Genomic DNA, 20,266 nt, shown 5'->3' with positions numbered 1-20,266 from the left:
CAGTAATTATGTTTTTTTTTTTAGCTGCTTGGTTTTAGTGGCTGATGTAGCTCTGCAGTCATAAAGATTGTTTTTGTTTCCATCGAGCTAGCAGGGGGGTAACGAATAAAGAATCCTCGTTTTACAACAGATGTCATTGTAACACTCCTCTGGCTGTCAGTGCGGATACATGTAAAGGTTAAACTTATACATGAGCAGTTTGTCAAATGAGAAAACCTCTTGCATCTTTATTCTCAGTTAGGTCTTAAGCAGTAATCAATGGCGTGTGGGAATGCTTTGTTTTTGCTTTGTTTCATTGTAACAATGGTTTCATTCCATGTTTTTATTTTTTCCTCCCATTCACTTTCCATGTTGCTTAATGTCTGTGCAGCTGTACGAATACAAACTCTTCTTGAGCAATAAAATGTTTTCATGAAAAGTAAAGAGCTGCTGAAACCTGATTGTGTTTTGTCTTGTACTTTTTGGACGAACAGGCCCAGTTCATATTCCAGTTCACGGGGAGAGCAGGTGCTTTGGGGAGTTTAGGCAATACTTTAACAAGCTCACTTACAGCCAATCAAGCAAGGGCTATACTAAGCACCTTTTGTAATTAAAACAGTAATTGCTGCGTGCAATGTGGTGCCAGAAGCTTGTGGAGATAGAGGAACAATAGAGTCGGACAGTGAAGTACTTTTGAGGTAAGGAATAATACAGTACAATGGTGACACGCTAGCCATGATGTCTTAGAGGGTCAGTTTATTCTTGTGCTGCTCCAGTTAACATCACATTATTTTGAACCTTACTTTCCTTTTTGAAACCCTCTTGTTGTGTTTAAAGAAACCCATTTTCAATCTTCTTTCATTGTTTTTTCTTTACTTAACATTTCATTCCATTAAATCTTTGTTGTGTTTGTATTTCAACACTCAGTCTATAGCAACTATATTATTCCAAAGATGTGGTTTATCTGCTGTGGTCATTGACTCAGTAGTTTGGATTTAATTGCTTGTTACTGCTGAGTCAAGTTCAATTTCAAAAGATGTATTGTTCCGCACTAATTGTAATTTATAGTCAAAGGCTGACATGGAAATAATGAATTCCTCACTGCAGTGCATTCACCTCAGTGTCTCTCTCTCTCTCTCTCTCTCTCTCTCTCTCTCTCTTTAATAGACACTGCCATCTAGTGGTCATAAGAAAGTAATACAATTGTCAGAAACTGGATGCAAAGCAAAATGATAGAAGATTAGGATCTGCGTTGTCTCTTTTGAACACAAACAACACACAGGTAGTCATACAATAACAAGTTAATGGTAACTGGTCAGCCTCCATTGACTAGTGGAAAAAAAAATGGTGTTGACATCCAACTTGAGCTGTAGGCCTTCAAGTACAAGAAGCAGCTAATATCAAGTGTGATAAATGTCCATTTTCAAAAGCCCACACTAAAGCGGCTCATGCCAGTTGGGATGCCAATGATTGTTGACTTAAACCGTAAAAATATTTCTACATGATTGATTAATTTAATTATCCGAGGGCTTATAGCTGAAATGCACATCATTAATTGTACAGGCGCAAGCAACCTCATACATTACTGAACAAAATGCACAATTAACTGAAAACAAATGCAGTTCAACTCCACGTATCCACAAAGAGCATCTGTTGATTTACAAAGCTCTTCTGTTTGAGCAAAACATACAGCAGAATTATCTTATCTTATCTTAGGTGACAATGGAAACAGAAATGGACAACGCCTGCTAGCTAGCAGCTGCCCGCCTGCTTTCCATCGATGCAAATAGCTTCCTCAATGCTGTTCAGTTAACAGCATTTTTGGTACCATTTCCCTCATTTCTTATCATTGAGAAAATGAAGTTGTCCAGAGTCGACCGTTTAACCAACCAGCACGCAAAAACGTTTGGTATTTGACACCCCTGGTATCTCCTAGAAACTGAATAGAGTAACGTCTGTTTATGTTGTCCAGTCAGACACACAACAATACGAATTAAACCTTCAAATCTGGCAACAAGTAAGGTCAACAGTCCTAACTTGCGTCCCTGAAACATTATTTCCAAAGAAAACTGCAGCTCATTTATTTGAAAACAATCAAAGATTATTTATTTTAATCTGTATTTTCTTAACAAGTCTGTCTTTGTCAGGGTAGGCTTGAAAGGGTCTCTGTAAGATTCTGCCTGGGCAAGATCCTGCTCTCTGTTGCTCCATCTTTGAATGTTTTCTTTGTACTCATCTCACCTTATCCCATTCATAACAAGTTGAAAGTGTTTTTTTTTTGGTTTTTTTGCATTGTACATTTGCATACATGCAATAAATAAAGAACGCGATTATAAATCTGAGTATGCCATAAAGAACCTTGAATACATCTTCTCAGTCCTGAACAGCCCATCAGTTGATCACAACTTAAAATAAATCCTGAAAAGATCCTTAACTGACAAATCTCAACTGCAAGATTGCTATGTAACCACAAGATGTTGCTACAGAAGGGACTTACGGCTGTAAGGCTCAGTCCCATTTCTAGTCCTCTCCCGCTTTTTGCCCATCATAACAGACTTACAAGCGGTAGGGGGAAATCTCCACTACAAACTGGGACAACCCTTCAAGACGCTGATACGTCATCAGCAGTCTTTGACAGCAGCTACCTAAACAGAAGAGTCAAGGTTACAGGCCATGTAGCCCTAACACTTCAGCCTGCCCCTCCATTCTATTCCAAGACTTGAAACCTATACCCCTATGCCAAAACAAAGGGGTGGGGCTTAGTGGTAGGAGCAAGGGGTATATTGGGACAGAGCCTACGTTTCGGATCAGAAATGGGCTGTGAGAGTCAGTGTAGCAGATGTGAAGAAACGTTATCAAATTTATGAATCTTCATCTCTTAAACTCAATAAAAGTAGAAACAGAGCAAAAGAAGTAGGCTATACTAAATGCTATATGCGCTATTTAGATGTGAAAAATGATATTTAAAATGTTCACCTAAATCTGTGTCTTTCAATTCCCACACAGAGGACACGGTGCACACACAGGGAGGCACACATACAAAAACCAAGTTTAATTGACAGGGACTTTTGTTCTAACTGTTAATTCCCAGCAGCCCTCTCTGGGGAGTCATGGTAACTGTTCACCAGCCTGTTCTTTCTTCAATAATCAATCACTGACAGAGCGAAACCTGTATTTGTTAGGCCTGTACTTTGAATAATGGGAAATGTTTTTTTTTTCTTCCAGAATATAAGTTAAGGTATACTGTATACTGAAGTCCTTTGGAGAGTGGTAAGCAATGCTTTGAAAATATTTTTTGTCCAGTTCTATCCCCAAGAAACTCCTCATATCCATACCAGCTGTTATTCACAACTTGTCTATATGAATCCTCTTCAGGAGATAGAATTAAATTGGCTCTGTTCAAACTCAAGAGGTGGTTTAGGGTTCAGGTCCATCTCATTTTTACCCTACATCTGGAGGTTTTAACACAAAAGGATCAGACATAGACCAAGATCCAGATCTGCAAGGAAACACGGAGAGGACTTCTGGAAGTTCAAATCTGTCTCATGTACCAGAGCAGATCTTGGCGATCAAATTCTAGCACCTTGGCCAAACCAACCAAGCACGTTTATTCTGGCCCTTGGTGACCCGCCAGTTGGGTTAAAGTTGTTAAAGTTATTTTTTTAACCCAGCACTTGTCTGAGTGTTATGGAATTATGTGGCAAAATGACCACAAATGCCTCACAACGTAGAGATTTACCGCTCAATAGGCTTAGATCACTTAAATGATTTTTGGTCGTTTTCAGGCATTCCTTTCAGCTATTCAGCATGGATGGTTTGTGCAGCATGTAATCTGGTGCAGCAGTCACGCTAACCACAGGGCTACACTTTCTTGCTCTCAAGCCTGCTGACTGCACATCATGTTTTTCAGCCCCTATCTTTGTTAACAAACAGCCATTGTGATCAGGAATGATCGTTTCCTCGAATCATCCCACTGGACTCATTCAATTGTAACGTTATGTGACCAAGGAAGTCAATTCAAGGTGTGATAAGATAAAGTAAAGGACAAGAAATGTTGTTTGTTATATAAAGAGCAGACATGGAGCAGAACACTGACTGTTTTTAGGGCGCTAATTTGAGACAATCTGTTAAAGTCATAGGGTTAGATGATTGATTTATAGATAAAATGTCACAGATGGATGTTCTAGTGACATATCAATGAATACAATAATGAGCTGCTTATATATTTGAGTCCACTTCAGATTACATCCAGGAAACAATCAAGGATGAATTCATTCTAGAAACTTTGGAATCCAGATTTTTGGCCCATGGTGATTGTTGGGGTGTGGTACATGTTTAAAATTGAGTCACACTGTGCAACCACAGACTAACACCCAAATGAAACTAAATGTGAACTTCTAAACGTATTAAATGTTGGATAAGAAATGTATGTATCTCCCTTGTCCTACAGTACTTTAAAAGATAAAGCATAATTCTGTATAATTTGAATGTCATATCGGAACATATGTGTATAAGGACAGAGTTAATCCTACGTTTCTATTTTTCAACTTTTAACATAATTGAGCCACAATAATGAAAGGAAAAAAACTGTGGGTTGCAGTTATCTCCAGAAAATAATATTAATATAGTGTATTTTACTACACCAGTTGTTTTTGTTGGGGGGTTGTTGTTTTTGGGCCACTTTGCCTTTACTGGACAAGACAGCTGAAGAGAGATAGTGTCATGGCTCTCTCACTCTGGCTCCCTCCTGATTGAGGTTCATTCCTTTCACCTGCTCTCACCTGCACACCAGCTCTCCATCTCCTCATCAACTCAGCAGTATATATACCCCGGCTCTCCATCCACTCATCGCCAGATCGTTGTATCATCTACTGCGGTAGACTACGGCTCAGGCTAAATTAAGAGTTTGAAAGAACCGTTGAAATTAATCTTTTGTGCTTGTTTTGGTTTTTGAGTCTCACCCTGTTTTTTCCTTTGCTTCAGGATCACCATTCACCCACCTGCCTTCCTGCTCAGCCATCTGCCTCAACCTGCTCTCTGGACTCAAAACTGTTCAGCCACACTCACACCCCTACTCTGGTCTGGTCAGCCTTCGTCCCCTTCACTCTGCTAACCTGCAGAATCTTCAACTCATCTTCATCTCCATTTGCCACAATAAACCTCATTACCAATCAACCCCTCTGTTTATGTGTCCTGCATCTGGGTCCTAAATTCACTGGTCGTAACAGATAGGAAATGTTGGAAGGAGAGAATGGGGAATGATAGTAAAGGTCGGAGTCGAACCCAGAGGTGATTCTAGAGTTTGTTGGGGCCCTAGTCAAAAAACAAATGGGGGGACCCTCCATCCAGCGTTCATCATCAGTGTCTGGACTCTTACTCCTCTTCCTCTTTTTTCCTGTTTCTGTTTTCTCTCCTATACACAGATAATTCCTCTTCATTGTTCTTTGTTGACTTTCATCGACAAATTTGTGTTTTCACCGCAATAATGGGAGCAACGCTTAATTGGGCAATGAGAGTGAGTGCTGTCAGATGGGGCCCCCTTAGGGAAGTTTCCTACTGTCATTGCAAAATGTGTACATTTTGGGCCACTGCTTCGGTTTAAGTTTGTGAGCCCTAAGGGGCCCTCTACTGGTCTGGGGCACCAAGCAGTTGCCTGCCTTGCCTGTTGACAAGCAGCGCCTCGTGTCGAACCCACAGTCGCTAGGCTATCCAGCACTCCTACAATACCAACTCATAACCGAAAGCTCTTGTGTCTTCAATGCTGCTGCTCCTGTATTTTTTATTATTCATTTTTGTTGCTGTGCTGTGGTACCATTCCTGGGGCCCATAATATTTGGACAACATTGAAACCATGTATATTTATTTGACAATAGCCCAAAGACAAATGTTGGAAGATGTTTTATTTTTTTGAAGTGTAGATTTAGAATTTTATGTAGGTCACACATTTCAAGAAAGTTGGGATACGTTCATGTTTACCTCTTTACCTCTATGTTGCATACATTTTTCTTTTAACAACACTTTTTTTTAGCATTTTGTGGACTGAGGAGGCAGATTTCTGTCATTTTGAAGGAGGAATGTTTTATCCATTTTTGCTGAAAGTAGGATTGCAGCTGTCCAATAGTTCAGGGTCTCCTATGTCTTATTTCACACTTCAAAATGCTCCAAACATGGGTGTATAGTTTGGCACCTACACTCTTTTACTAAAGAGCCATGCTGTTGTAATATGTGCAGAATGTGTTTTGGCATTGTTGTGCTGAATGAATGAAGGCCTTCCCTGACAAAGGAGTTGTCTATTTGGCAGCATATGTCGCTAATATGGTTCAGCATTAACATGCCTTCACAATTGTGCAGGTTACCCATGCCATATGCACACCTATACCACGCTGGCTTTAAAAACTGTGCACTGATAACAATCCAGATGTTCCATCTCTTTTTAAGACAGAGAATGGGGCATTGAGGACTTCCAAACAAAAAGTATAATTTCTCTGGACACCACACCTCTTCTCCTCAGTCCATTTTAATTTAGCCCGGACACAAATAAGGTGGCGTTTCTGGATGTGATTTATATATGGTTTCCTCTTTGCATGGTAGAGTTTAAGCTAAATGCACTGTGCTCACAGACAATGGTTTTTGGGAGCCCGTGCAGTGATGTCAACTACAGAATTGTGTCTGTTTTTAATGCAGGGTTGTCTGCGGGATGATTTTTTTCTGCTTATAATATGTCTGCACCCATGCACTTTAACTTATGTCAATACTGTCCATTTACTACTCTGTTTTTGCACATTTACATTTAATCTTTCATATTTAATTTACAACCATCTACGACTCTGTTTTTGCACATTTACATTCAATCTTCCATATTTAATCTTCCTATTTAAGACTAGTAATGCTTAGTTAAATCCTGGTTGTATATATTCACATTCTTATTTTTGATATCTTTTAGTACTTATTTACTTTCGTATTTAATATTATATTATGTTTAGATTTGCTAACATTGTGTTTTTACTCATATTGTGTGTTGGATAACCTGCTGCTGTAACGCCACAATTTCCCAGTTTGGGATCAATAAAGTAATTATGTTCTATTCTATCACTGCCACCTAATATTGTTTTTTGGCCCCTACATACAGAGATTTCCTCAGATTCTATGAAAAAGGAAATCATGTACTCTGATGAAATCCCCAGATTCTTTGCAATCTTATGTTAACAAAATAGGTAGGCACTAGGACAGTCCGGATCTATGTTTTTCCCCATTAACTATGCGATCAATATGTCTAAGTTGAATTTAAAAGTATATTATATGCCTGGTATTTTGCATGCACAAACTAATTTAATTTAATACATGACAAGTTGACAATCCCTCTTGATATAGAATTTTACGAGGTGCGTTTGAAGGCAGCACACGACGTCGCTTACGCCGAGCCGGGGCGCCTCCCACCCTCTGCGCTGAGCGGAGCCGCTACAGTGGAGACGTACACAGCGGAGTTCAGACCATCTCTGCCCCGCAGCTAGCTTACCCCGCAGCAAGGCCACTGCGGGAAGATGGCGACGGAAAAACAGAAACATGAAGGAAGAGTCAAAATTGGACATTACATTCTAGGAGACACGCTTGGAGTGGGCACATTCGGAAAGGTTAAAGGTACGTCGCGCTGTCTTGACGCCTGTGCATCCTGCCAACTGAAAGATGGTCGCGATGGAAGCTTTTAGCTTAGCTGCTAATTTAGTCGGCTACGGGAAGCTAACTTGTCGCAACCGCACTCCCATGGTCGCAGCTCCAGGAAGATGGCACACTTGTTGTTGCTCTGCTAGTTGTTTCAACTTGTTTTGAGAAAGATATCTGGTATGTGGCAATGGTTAGCAGCAGTTGACAGTAGCAGCTACGCAATGCAAGTTTAATGGCATTAGCTTCTGTGTAGCCACTTAAAATATATCAGTTAGCGCATGTGCTAGCCGCCTGTCAAGGCAGACACCGGGAAGTAAAGCCCTCCCGCTGGGGGGCATTTAGTGACCCTAGTTCGTATCGGTTCTTTATTCCTTTCTTAAAGATAATACAGGAAAGTTACTCTGCCCTTAACTTAATCTATTCCCCTCCCTATGAGTAACATTTAGCTGTGTATAGATGTGTTTATGTGGTGTGGGAGAGGGGATAATCAAGTCAGATCTACGCCCAGTGTTGTCATTCCAGAGGGCGGTGCGATAACTATGTCAATACACAGTTCAGCTTGTACCAACAGGTATTAGTACTTAAAGAATATCAGAAAACCTTTTTGTGTTGCTTTCATTTTCATTTTCGATGTGCCCTTCCTTTTCTCTCAAATGATTTCAGTCTAATGCCTCAACATGCAAGGCTGCTTTCTTTTTTGTCTCATGATTACAACCAAATACATCCAAATGAAGCGAACCAACCCAACCCTCTCAAAAAAAAAAAAAAAACAACCTCCAGCTTTGTTTATAGTTAATTCCCTGTGAGTCATCTCTCTGCATTCCTTTTTTTTTTTTTCTAAATGTTCTAGCAATGAAGAGGGGCACAGTTTGCTGGAGTTTGGCCACTGTGATTGTTAAGGCTGGACTGGAGACTTTGTTAATAGTTTACTACCAGCACAACTGGTAAATCAATAGCGACTGTGTTGACTAACTTCACATGCAAGGATGCTGTGTTCCCACCATGCCATGTGGATGTTATAGTTTTTTTTTCTTTGCAAGGTAGCTTCGGCCTTGTTTACATACTCCCCCCCCCCCCCCCCCCCCCCTAGCCCCTGTAGTTAGATATCACTCTCATGTGAAATCTTTGCAACAGAAGTCATGTGTTTTTATTTTCACTTCAATATCAAATCAAGTCAAACTTATATAAACATAAGGATTGGTTATTTGTTTTTAGATAGATCTCAAAATATCTTCAAGCTTAAAAGATACTGACTTACAAACAATATCGTCAAGGTAGTTCTTCTTCCGTAGTTATTTAGTTTAAGGTATTTCTTTTAAAGACAGAAATATTATGGCCTCTTTCCAACATTTCTAAGGCCAGGCTTTTCCCCTCTGAATTGGTGAAGGCTTGACCAGAGTTTAATTGTAGGGTAAATGTTTTGGGCTTAGTTTCATCGGGTAGACAAAAGCAATTTAAACAAATGGAAAAAACTCTTTGTGAAATAAGTTACTTTTTGCTAACATGTTTTACATCAGCTTTATTAACTGAGACTTTAAAGTTGACAGGTTTTTTTTCATTCCAATAATTGTGCATTATTCTAGGCTGTTACCAATTTTGATTGTGGTGTCTAATTATGTTCCTCGTTAACTCACTTGCACTTCTGTATTTTTTTTTTTCTCCTGCAGTGGGCCAACATGAGCTGACCAAGCACCAAGTGGCAGTGAAGATCCTTAACAGGCAGAAGATCCGAAGTTTGGATGTGGTGGGAAAGATCCGGCGGGAGATTCAGAACCTCAAGCTTTTCAGGCATCCTCACATAATTAAACTGTAAGTCCTAGATTACACCCTGCTTGCTGTTCTATAATCCTCCTGCCGCCACATTAATGCCACCCACTGAGCTATTTCCAGGCTTTAATGGTGTGTTTTAGAATACATCCATCTAGGACAATATCAGTCTGACCCAGTCTGTCCTCTCCCTGCAATCCTTGGCTCATTCAGCTTTATTGCCTGTTATGGTTATCCCCTCTGTTGACCTTTCATTAAAATGTGAAAGAAGTCTTTTATACCTGGCTTTTATGATGCTTTGCTGCTCCAACCCTTCTTATATTCTACTTTTACAAGTGTATTCCCAGTATCCTGTAATACAGCAGCCAAGAATTGTGTATTCTGCTCCTTATTTCTGTCGTTGTCCCATATTTCCGCCCTATTTAGAAAGTTTAAGGCACTGCTGACAACATCTGCCTGTGTTTATGCAGACACTTTAAAGACAGTGTATTTGAGTCTTTGTTTAACTTCTCATGTTTGATCTGACTTTTAAACTAATCAGAGGTTATCTCTGTACACTGTTGTTGCTTTATTGCACAGGTGCTTTTAAGCAGTGATGATAGAAAATGCTAGCTTAAAGTAAACTTTCCATTCCACATTACAAAATGCCGGGCTGCTTCATTGTTGCTGAAAGAGCTTCTAATCTAAAAATAAAGTTAGTAAATTGCAGCGGTACTTCCTGCTTGGTCCACAGGCTGCAGTGAAGGCCACAGCGAGAGGGTCATTACTGCCCAGGAGGTGTGGCTAATTGCCTGAAATACCAGTTCCATGTCATGCATGCACAAGAATGGAAAAACTCAGTTTTGTGTGTGCGAGAGAGATCCAATCATTGACAGGGTGGACAAACACTGGAGCGGAGTGCGTAGTATTGCCTGTTTGTATAACGTCTGTGTAGAAAAATGGACAAACAAACAGAATACGACTACTTGTATGTTGTATGAGGATGTTTTTAAGCCATTGAGAATGATAATACAAGCAGTTACTCAACAACTGTCATCTGCTAAGACTCTGACATTTTTAATTTTAAGACGATTTTGTTCCTTTTTTAAAGACGATTTTGTTCCTTTTTGTTCCTGCACAATTTAGAGGTGAATGTACGAAAGCTAGTGGATTAAGGTTTAGACAGACATCGACACGTTGAAATGTGTGGATGAAGAGCGGCAGGGGTTACAATGTGTTTTCTGTCCTGCTGACAGACATATCAGAAATGCTGTTTACTTATTCTCCTGCTGGATGTTGGATATGGCAATCACAGTGAGATATGTGGCTTATGCGCAAGCTAAGCCAGCTACTCAGCTATTTTAGTGTAATCAGATGTTTTTTATCAAGCTTTGGACTGGAGGTAAAAGCCAGCAACCAATAACACATTTTTGTGTTTTTCTACTGCAAAGAAATGATCTGCCTGCACTTATTGTGAGCATTGTTGTTGTAATTCATACAGTGTCTCCACACAACATGGATGAAACAACAGATTCGCTCTATCATAGATGAGTTCAACTGTGGTATTTGTGAGTAACAAATATGCTATTGTTGCTACGGGAATTAGGTTAGGTAGGTGATGTTTGAAAAATAAAGCTCACTGATTAAGGTGCTTTCACAACTGTAGTTTGTTTAATTTTGTCTGGAGCTAGTATGTGGATCTGCAGATGGATTTCATTGTAGTCTAGGGTTTCTATTCATCCCACATATCTAGGGCACATATAGGTAAACACACCAGAGGTAAAATGAGCTGTACCAAACAGATGATAGATAAAACAACATTAAATGATAATAATTGAAATCGCATGAAATCTAATCAAATTTTGTAAGTGTGCCAGACAAGAAAGTATGGAGGAGGAAATCTTAGGGATCATGATAGGTTTTTGTGATAGCATTGGTTGCTTTTGAATGCTGAAACTAAAGTGTTACAATTTTTTGAGACTGGCAAAGTAATAAACACAAAAGCTAACCTTGCTCTTTGACCCTCCTCTCAGCCAGAGTCGCATGGACACTGCTGTAAAGTTAATTCATACACATATATTTATGGCTGAGGGCAGGGGGGGGGGGGAGGGCATGCCTGACATGTGCAATACAAAAACAGATTAGTAAGTATGTGACAGTGTGCCTTTTATTAAAGAGCTATTTCCATGGCACCGAGGCATAAGACGCCCATGTATTATGTTTAGATCATATTTCTCATACACTCACCATTAAATTGGAACAGACACACAAATACCTGCCTTCGGGCTACATTTGGTGGTTGTTGTTTTTTTTGAGGCAGTGAAATCCATTGAGTACTTTTCATGTTTCAAAATGATTCCCTGGTTTGAAAACTGGAGATTTTTAAGCAAATAATCTTATTTTGAAATTCTAACTTTGATACCCCCAAATTATTTCATCTTTGTTTAAATGTCTGCAGGTATCAGGTTATAAGCACCCCTACAGATATCTTCATGGTGATGGAATACGTGTCTGGAGGAGAACTCTTCGACTACATCTGCAAAAATGGAAAGGTAGGTACACTTTGATACTAAAAATATGGTAATGCTGTACCACATTTCTTCCCTACTGCATTGTCTGGCAGAGTTTGTATATAACATTTGAAGTTAAGGGACAGGAACATAGTAGTGCCTTATGTTCTTTGTGTTATTGCAGCCTCTGATGTAGATACAATAACCTGTGAACCAAATACTTATAGACGCTGCAACGATTTCAAAGCACCACATGAATCGCTGCTTAGTCAGCTGTGATGTGCTAACTAAGTCACAGAGAAGATCACACCTAATGGCTAATATGTGCTTTGACAGTTGGAGGAGAAGGAGAGTCGTCGGTTGTTCCAGCAGATTATATCTGCAGTAGACTACTGCCACAGACACATGGTGGTGCACAGAGACCTCAAGCCTGAAAATGTGCTGCTCGATGCACACATGAACGCCAAGATCGCAGACTTTGGTAAGTGTGTCTAAGTCCTAAACACAGTGGTCTAAACAAGTCACATTGTTGTATAATGAAAGTTTTGGACACAAGACGAGTACTTTTTTTATTTAATCTTCAATACCTTTACTATATGTTATTTTTTTAATCATTTGGGGGGCAATGAAGCAGGTAGCAGCACCTAGTTTTGTATGATGTTGTGATGTACCAATCAGTGGTGCAATAGATGACTTTGCAGTTTTAAGTCGATGTTTTTTCCTCTATGCAGTCTCCATTAAGCGTTACAATTTACATTAAGTTTATTAGGCTGGCCAAATCAATGTTACAGTCACAGCCTCCCTGACCTCATGTTTACTTATGGAATATAATCCATTAGGTACTCCACTCTGAGATACACTGATTTTAACTTGGGGAAATGAAATCGTTAGACTCTTCTGCTCTGTAGTCCCCCGGTGGTGGAGTGAATGAATTACCAATCTTCTTTCGATCTGCAGAGTCCCTTTCCACCCTTCAGAACCAGATAAAGGCCTGGCTCTTTCATGAACACCTACACACTTAAAGATAGTGAAGGGACAGAATGGTGATGATGATATAGATGCTGATGATAATGATATCTAGGATGGTGTTGATGCTAATTTGAATTCTCCTGAGAAGCTGTTGAGGTTGTTGATGGGGACGCTGATATGCATAAAAAATTAAAAAAAAACTCTCACACTATGCAAGCAAAGGCAAAGAAGAAGACAACTTTCAGCTAGTAAATGCAGATGTCAACTGTCCAGGTTAAAAATATCTGTAGATGGGGCGCGCTGGTGGCGCAATGGTTAGGGCGCGCGCTCCATGCATTGAGGCTGTCGTCTCAAGCGGGCGGCCCGGGTTCACACCCCGCCTGTGGCCTCCTCCCCGCATGTCGCTCCCCTATCCCTCTCCCTGGTCTCTGACTCTATCCACTGTCCTATCTCTCCATTAAAGGCACAAAAAGCCCAAAAATAAATCTTAAAAAAATATCTGTAGATGCAAATGTTGCAAGTGACACAAAATATACTCAAGATTTTGCTTTATCCAAAGGAATACACATATTAATGCCTTATGGTAAAAAAAGAGTGTCTTTCTAAGCATATATCTACAACCTGTTTTCCACCACAACATGCATGTTGTGCATGTTTTTTCTGCAAAGTGTTGTATTGCTGTCTTGTTTTATCTTCACCCAGGCATTATTTTTCCAAATTATAGTTTAGATCCTCATTGGACTTAATTATTTTTATATGAACTCAGCTCAGCGATATTTTCTCTGACTCACTTGTAAGGCATCTTGAAATGCAGTAACTCCAGAGCAGATGTTCTCAACTGGTCTAGCCTAAGGATCCACCGCCAACTCCTTCGGGAAAATGGTGACCCAAATTTCTGATATGTTTCCAACCAATCAGATTTATTGAATGAAGCATAGTGCAGTTTGGACCTCAGGTGGTACGAAACATACGACAGAACAAGGAGAAGGAACGAAACCAACATGTTTTTTGGAGCGCTTCATAGAAAACTTTTTTTTCTCCAGTCACATTTCCACGACCTACCGAAAACGGCACTGCGACCCACTTTTGGGTCCCGACCCACCAGTTGAGAACTGCTCTAGAGGACGCAATGAGAATGATGTGAATTCTCCTCTGTGGTGCATTATCTGTTTAGAACAAGTTAAAAGATGAATTGCTCTGCCGACAGCAGAATTAAGTGACATAATGCACAACACTGATGTTAAAGGGACTTGAATTTATCTAATAATAAGACTATGTATATATATATATGTCTTAAAATTCTGTGCAGGTTTGTCAAACATGATGTCAGATGGAGAGTTTCTGCGGACAAGCTGCGGTTCTCCAAACTATGCTGCTCCTGAAGTCATCTCAGGACGGTATGTATTTTGCCACCATTAGAAGTTGATGTTGACACACAACTTTCTCTGTGGCTACAAGGTGTTGCTGTATAAACAGAAATGAGTCCAATGTTTCTTTCATGGTCAGTGGAGTGATTGTTTTTACACTTGTGCAGGTTATATGCTGGTCCAGAGGTGGACATCTGGAGCAGTGGGGTCATTCTTTATGCCTTGTTGTGTGGGACACTTCCCTTTGATGACGATCACGTGCCAACACTCTTTAAAAAGATCTGCGATGGGATCTTTTTCACGCCGCAGTACCTGAACCCATCTGTAATTAGCCTCCTTAAACACATGCTGCAGGTGGACCCCATGAAAAGAGCTACCATCAAAGAGATCCGGTGAGCCTGAGGGGTTTAATGTCAAAGTAGAACAATTGCTATAACACATCTAGACTTTTTTGTTAGATATACGAGACGAGAATATGTTGCATTCCTGATCCGTGGGTATTTCTACAAAAATGATTTCTTCTCCCACAGAGAGGACGACTGGTTTAAAGAGGGCCTTCCCAAGTACTTGTTCCCCGAGGACCCCTCCTACAGCAACAACATGATCGACGACGAGGCCCTGAAGGAGGTTTGTGAGAAGTTTGAGTGCACAGAGGAGGAGGTCCTCGGCTGTATCTACAGTCGCAACCATCAGGACCCATTAGCAGTTGCCTACCACCTCATCATTGACAATCGTCGCATCATGAGTGAAGCCAAGGATTTCTACTTGGCGTCCAGCCCCCCTGACTCTTTTCTTGACGACCAGCACCTGACCACGTCTGGCTCAGCTGTGACTAGCACCCCAAAGCCCCACCCCGAGCGTGTCCCCTTCCTCTTGGCGGAGACGCTCCCCAGGCCTCGTCACACTCTGGATGAACTGAACCCCCAAAAGTCCAAGCACCAGGGTGTTAGAAGGGCCAAGTGGCACCTGGGTATCCGTAGTCAGAGTAGACCGAATGATATCATGTCAGAAGTGTGCCGTGCCATGAAGCAGCTGGATTATGAGTGGAAGGTGAGAGGAAGAGTCTAGTAAAAACAGACGCTTTATTTTTTTATTGTCACAATGAAGTCAAATATTAAACGCTAAAAACTTTTACTGTACTGTAAAAGAGGGAGTTTCATAGTGTCATCGTGTTTTTAACCTTTATAACTCTTTCAGGTTGTGAATCCATATTATCTACGCGTGAGAAGGAAGAATCCTATTACTGGCATGCAAACCAAAATGAGCCTTCAACTCTACCAGGTGGACAGTAGAACCTACCTCCTAGACTTCCGTAGCATAGATGGTAAGTTTCCCCGTTGGATTCTCAAAATCTTTAAAAAGTGGATAATTGATTGAACTACTTGATAAACTAGATAGTTTTAAAATGATTTTGAAATGAACAGCTGTTCAGGTGGTCTTTAATGTGGTTTCTGTAATTTAATCCGTTGTCATTTCATCAAGCTTAGCTCCCTGTGTTTTGTGTTTACATGAATACAGTCCTGTAGTAATCTGCGTAATCAGTGCAGACTTGATAAATGATTGACTCAGGGTTGAGAGCCCAGGCTTTTGCACAGTCTGCGTAGGTGTGCGGCAGAACCTCAAAGGAAACTATCAGATAAGAGTTGTTGTTATAGGCCACTCGCACAGCTCCGGCATGCTGTGTAAAGGGTAGCAGGCTCAATTTCCACCGCAGGCTTTTAGCAAAGACTGCCACTGTGTTCATGTTTGGCTGCAGCTGTAACAGGTAACCACAAAGAATGATAGTTGAAACATTATCTAGACTTTTTTTGTGGTCATCAAATAAAATGTGACACACTTAAAAGAGATTTTCTAGAACACCTGTAATAAGATGTATTCCCTCTTTCAGGGTAAAACTGGTCAGAAAACACACATTATGTCTCCAACTATGTACACAAATTTAAAGATAATAATATCTGACTTTCAATAATTGCCAGCAGTTAATTATTCATTTAAATCTGTCATGAGCAGATCCTGATGGTTAGTATAGGGACAGATCTGGAGCTTTTTAATTGGATGTTATTTGTTAAAAAGGAAGCAGATTAAAAACACATCCTGTCTTTTTTTTTTCAATGTGTGTTCAACCTCATCTAGCATCGTATGTGATGCAGTGATGAAATGCTGGTCTTTGTTACCACAGCCAGCCTCTACAATGCTTGTGCTGGTCAACGTGTGCATGTGTAAAAGTCTTTGTGTCAACTGTTTGGCACTCTGGAAAAGACAGAGAGGTTGGCAAATTGCACAGATTTGCTAAGATTCAATGTTGATTGTCATTAAAAAAAAGTGTACCAAACGGACCCTGTGCAAGCCAAAAAAATAGTAGGCCCATTATCCCAAATATAGCTTTCATCAATCCACATTTGCAACAAAGTGACGTTCTTCTCAAACCTCCTCAGACCTGCAGAAACTCTGGTTATACACAGTGATATGCAAGAAATCAACCTTTTTGTAAATATATCTTACAGAATATATTTTTTGTGTCTTTTGTCATTCAGATGATATGTTGGAGACAAAATCTGGAACTGCTACCCCTCTCCGCTCTGGATCTGTGGGCAACTACCGCACCACTATAAAGAATGACGTAGACGGTGCAGACGCTCCTGCTATGTCTAGCATTGTGCACACTACCAAGGCTGCAGAGGGCTCCTTAGCTTCATCGCTGACCTCATCCATCGACTCAATAGGTGGGGGAGACAGCGTGCCTGTCCCTCGACCGGGAAGCCACACCATCGAGTTCTTTGAGATGTGTGCAAATCTTATTAAATTACTTGCACGATAGCTTGCAAAACAATCGCTAGCCTTTTTTTCCTCTCCGAGTGTCTTTATAGCAATAAGCATGCAACCGATTCATGGCTCAATTCATCCCGGCTGAGGGTGAAGTGATTGTTCCATGGCACTGATGCAGGTTAGTGGTCCCTAAGCGGAAGATATGTTACTGAGCTGGCAGGGAATGTAAGGGTTCACTAGGAAAGATGAACGACCAAGCTACTTAAAATCAAGGACAGAACAACATTTAAAAACGGGGTTTTACAATTTTTTATCTGTTTAAAAAGTAAGAGTCCACAGCCCAACTATACTTAATATACGTGCAAGTGATTACACTGAATTTCCTGTACTATAGCCAGTGAGCTCTGCTTTCCAGTTCAGAGAACATGATCAAGTTTCTGCCTGCAGAGAGGGAAGCGGCACATCGAGGGTTAAGTATTTGGGTGGCAGTCCTATAGGATGCAGGAAGCACTTTTGCACAAGTATCCTTAATTTCCTGCTGCCCTTGTATTTGTCTCAGTATGCATCAGGAAAGTGGTGCAGATGTATCGGGGCGCTGCACTGGCTATAACTAAGGGGTTTTCATGCCCGTCACGTTCATTTGACACTGAAGAAGTGCGATGACCCTCGTTGTTTCTGTCTTGTGTCAGAGACAAAAGAATGCTTCATCCGATATTTGTTTGGTTTTCATTTTGTGATGAATCTGAGTTGTCAGAGACTAAATTGTCATGGTTTTGTCCTTGTTGTAAAAAATCTGTTTGAATTTGTCTGTCCCTTACATTTTTATATATAAAGACGTGAATATATTTATCAGTGCGTTAAGTGGACGCAGTGTTGGTTCTATTGGAATGGAATTGTTTGTTTTCTTTATTGCATTAAGATCTATTGCTGGATGGTATATATTTTCCTTTTTTTACTGTCTGGTTTTTAAATCAATATCAAAGTTTTGTTTCCTTCAATCACAACTATTCTGATACTTGATTGTCTTTCCAGATAAAATATAACCTGCTTTTACTGTTTAGGAGGAATTTTTGCCATGACAGTCAAAATCTAGATATATATCATTTTCAGTGTCACATATTAAAATGACAAGTTGATTTTGACTTATTTTGTTGCATTTTCTGTTTGTTGTTTTATTTTAGAAGAAGAATTACGATTTGAGTGTGATTCCTGAGTGAACTGCCTTTTGCCTACTTTTCCGTTTTGTAAATGCCAACCCATCACAAGTGTATAGGCCTCAGGGCCCAATTTCAACATGAGTCGTAGCAATTACATGCAGTGCATGGACAATGTCAATTGGCAGGTGAATGCATCTAAAGTGTCATGGATCTGTTTTTGTTGAGACACATTCATTCGGAGGTGAACCTTTAAAACAAGGTTTATAAGCTTGAAATGGTCTCGATGTGTCAATCTCAGTTCTGAAAAAGAAAAAAAAAACATCACATGTATTGAGATCATAATTGTGTGGCTGGGTTTATTCGATAAGAAAAATTGTCCAATAGAATCTGATGCTTTTAAGCTCATGAAGTCTTGAGTTATGTCTTGAATCACGAACATGACATGTCTCACCTCATACCCTGTCCAGTCTTAAAGTTTGAAGTGGTGTCTGTTGTTTGGCTGCCTTATCATTCAGTACTGTTCATCGGTTTTTATGTCCATGAAGGTTGGAATTCAGTTCTGGTCAAAGTTATCAGGACCTTTTGCAGTTTTAGGGTTCAAAATTGACAAATTATGTTGTTAGTGTTGTTGATTCATTCTTATCATCTGTAAGGAATTCGAGATTATTTTAAGTGCTGGCATTACAAAAAAAAAATCATAGTTGCACAGCTGAAGATAACCATGATGATTCTATTTTTTTTTTTTTTGTTGCCAAACTATAGAAGACCTCAGTAACTGCTAGGACCTTTAACTAAAGGAATAGGAATAAACAAAGAAAACATATAAGGTTACTTTTATCAGTCTCTACCATCTGGTCAGTTAAGCCCAGTTTTAAGAATCTTTGTATTTTCACATCTTATCATTGGAGACCAAGTCTTTATTCTTAGTTGGAGGTTGCAGTTGCTGAGGTCAAGGTTTCCAGTGTTTAGCTCTCTGCAGCTTTAAAAAAAAAAAATCTTAAATATCTCATTTGTATAAAAATAAAATCATTTTTTTAGAGATATAATACGACAAAAAATGAGTGACAATTTTTGTGACCACCTTGTTTCTCTTGTCTTGAGAGGCAGGTTTGGACTGAAATAAACTTGAGTTTTTGAATTACATTGATCATGGTACAGAAACACTATGGTCATGGAAAGATATTGCTGAAACTAAATAGTTTTAGTTTTTGTAAGGGCAGTTGCAACTGTTTACATAACTTTTCATGGGTTACATGATGGGTTTTGTAGGAAAGATGAATGTTTGGACCATGACCTTTTTTTGAAAGCTTATGGAGTAGTGTCCAAGTGGACTGTCAGTCTGTCTGAACTGCTTTAAAGAAATATTGTTCTATTTTTGTTTGGTGTGTAAAGGGACCCTACTACATTGACCAGTGTAAATCTGAATGGACAGTGTTGAAATCATTTGTATACACAACTGCCTAATAAACTGCTAAATTGCACACAATTTTCTGAGGTTTCTCTGCATGTCACTGGTTTTGTCACTTATAGTCTCATATCATTTACATCACAGCCAGGAAACTTAATGCCGTCATGTAGTCTCACTGCATTTACACTGCATGGGTAATTATGTAATAAATAAATCAACAAATAGTTAAAAGGTTTATTCACTGTCTTTTACAAGGGAGTCATATTTTTTTTAGCTATTCACCTCATTTTAAAAACAATTGATCAGATATTATTACCATTAACAGCATGTCATTTAACGGGTTAGATACATTTGATCATACTGTATGTCACAAACCTATGATGTTTTTAATAAATCATATTTTTTATGGGACACAAATCATGTAGGAAGTAGGCTTCATTAGGACATTGTCCTTTGTTATCCCTTTAGCGCCACCTGGTGAGCAAACTCGAGAGTTTATTATTCCCGAACCGCCTCTCCTGCACATTATTTATCAGTGCAATATGTTTGTTTTAAAATATCTAAATATTTTATGAAAGTCTTTTCACATGACTGTATATCAAGTCTAAATAAAAAACAAATTAAAATGAATAAAAACGTTTCACGACAAGACAACGTCAACATTTCAACTACTTCCGGGTCACCAAACATGGCGAACCAGTA

General features: G+C 39.6%; 1 protein-coding gene and 1 long non-coding RNA gene across 2 annotated transcripts; both read left to right on the top strand.

Annotated features, from left to right (window-relative positions):
- Positions 1-4,703: 4,703 nt before the first annotated feature.
- On the top strand, positions 4,704-5,154 carry LOC132992480 (uncharacterized). The gene is made up of 2 exons (XR_009676339.1): positions 4,704-4,855; positions 4,963-5,154. It is a non-coding gene; the product is annotated as an uncharacterized LOC132992480 (long non-coding RNA).
- A 2,288-nt stretch (positions 5,155-7,442) lies between these two features.
- prkaa1 (protein kinase, AMP-activated, alpha 1 catalytic subunit) lies at positions 7,443-19,642 on the top strand. Its single transcript, XM_061060645.1, has 9 exons — positions 7,443-7,617; positions 9,309-9,450; positions 11,846-11,939; positions 12,234-12,378; positions 14,176-14,263; positions 14,401-14,625; positions 14,764-15,283; positions 15,431-15,557; positions 16,768-19,642. The coding sequence occupies exons 1-9, from the start codon at positions 7,521-7,523 to the stop codon at positions 17,049-17,051; spliced, it is 1,722 nt and encodes a 573-aa protein (XP_060916628.1). The 5' UTR covers positions 7,443-7,520; the 3' UTR covers positions 17,052-19,642.
- Positions 19,643-20,266: the final 624 nt, after the last annotated feature.

The sequence above is a fragment of the Labrus mixtus genome, chromosome 17, assembly GCF_963584025.1.
Source record: "Labrus mixtus chromosome 17, fLabMix1.1, whole genome shotgun sequence".
Classification (NCBI taxonomy): domain Eukaryota; kingdom Metazoa; phylum Chordata; class Actinopteri; order Labriformes; family Labridae; genus Labrus; species Labrus mixtus.
Note: the sequence above shows the minus strand (reverse complement) of the source record. Positions and strands in the feature narration are given on the sequence as shown.

What these genes read in the sequence shown, in the direction of transcription:
- prkaa1 (XM_061060645.1), top strand. Translation starts at nt 7,521, where the DNA reads ATGGCGACGGAAAAACAGAAACATGAAGGAAGAGTCAAAATTGGACAT. An exon ending in CACATTCGGAAAGGTTAAAG is followed by an intron (nt 7,618 to 9,308) that starts GTACGTCGCGCT and finishes TTTCTCCTGCAG; the next exon opens with TGGGCCAACATGAGCTGACC. An exon ending in GCTACCATCAAAGAGATCCG is followed by an intron (nt 14,626 to 14,763) that starts GTGAGCCTGAGG and finishes CTTCTCCCACAG; the next exon opens with AGAGGACGACTGGTTTAAAG.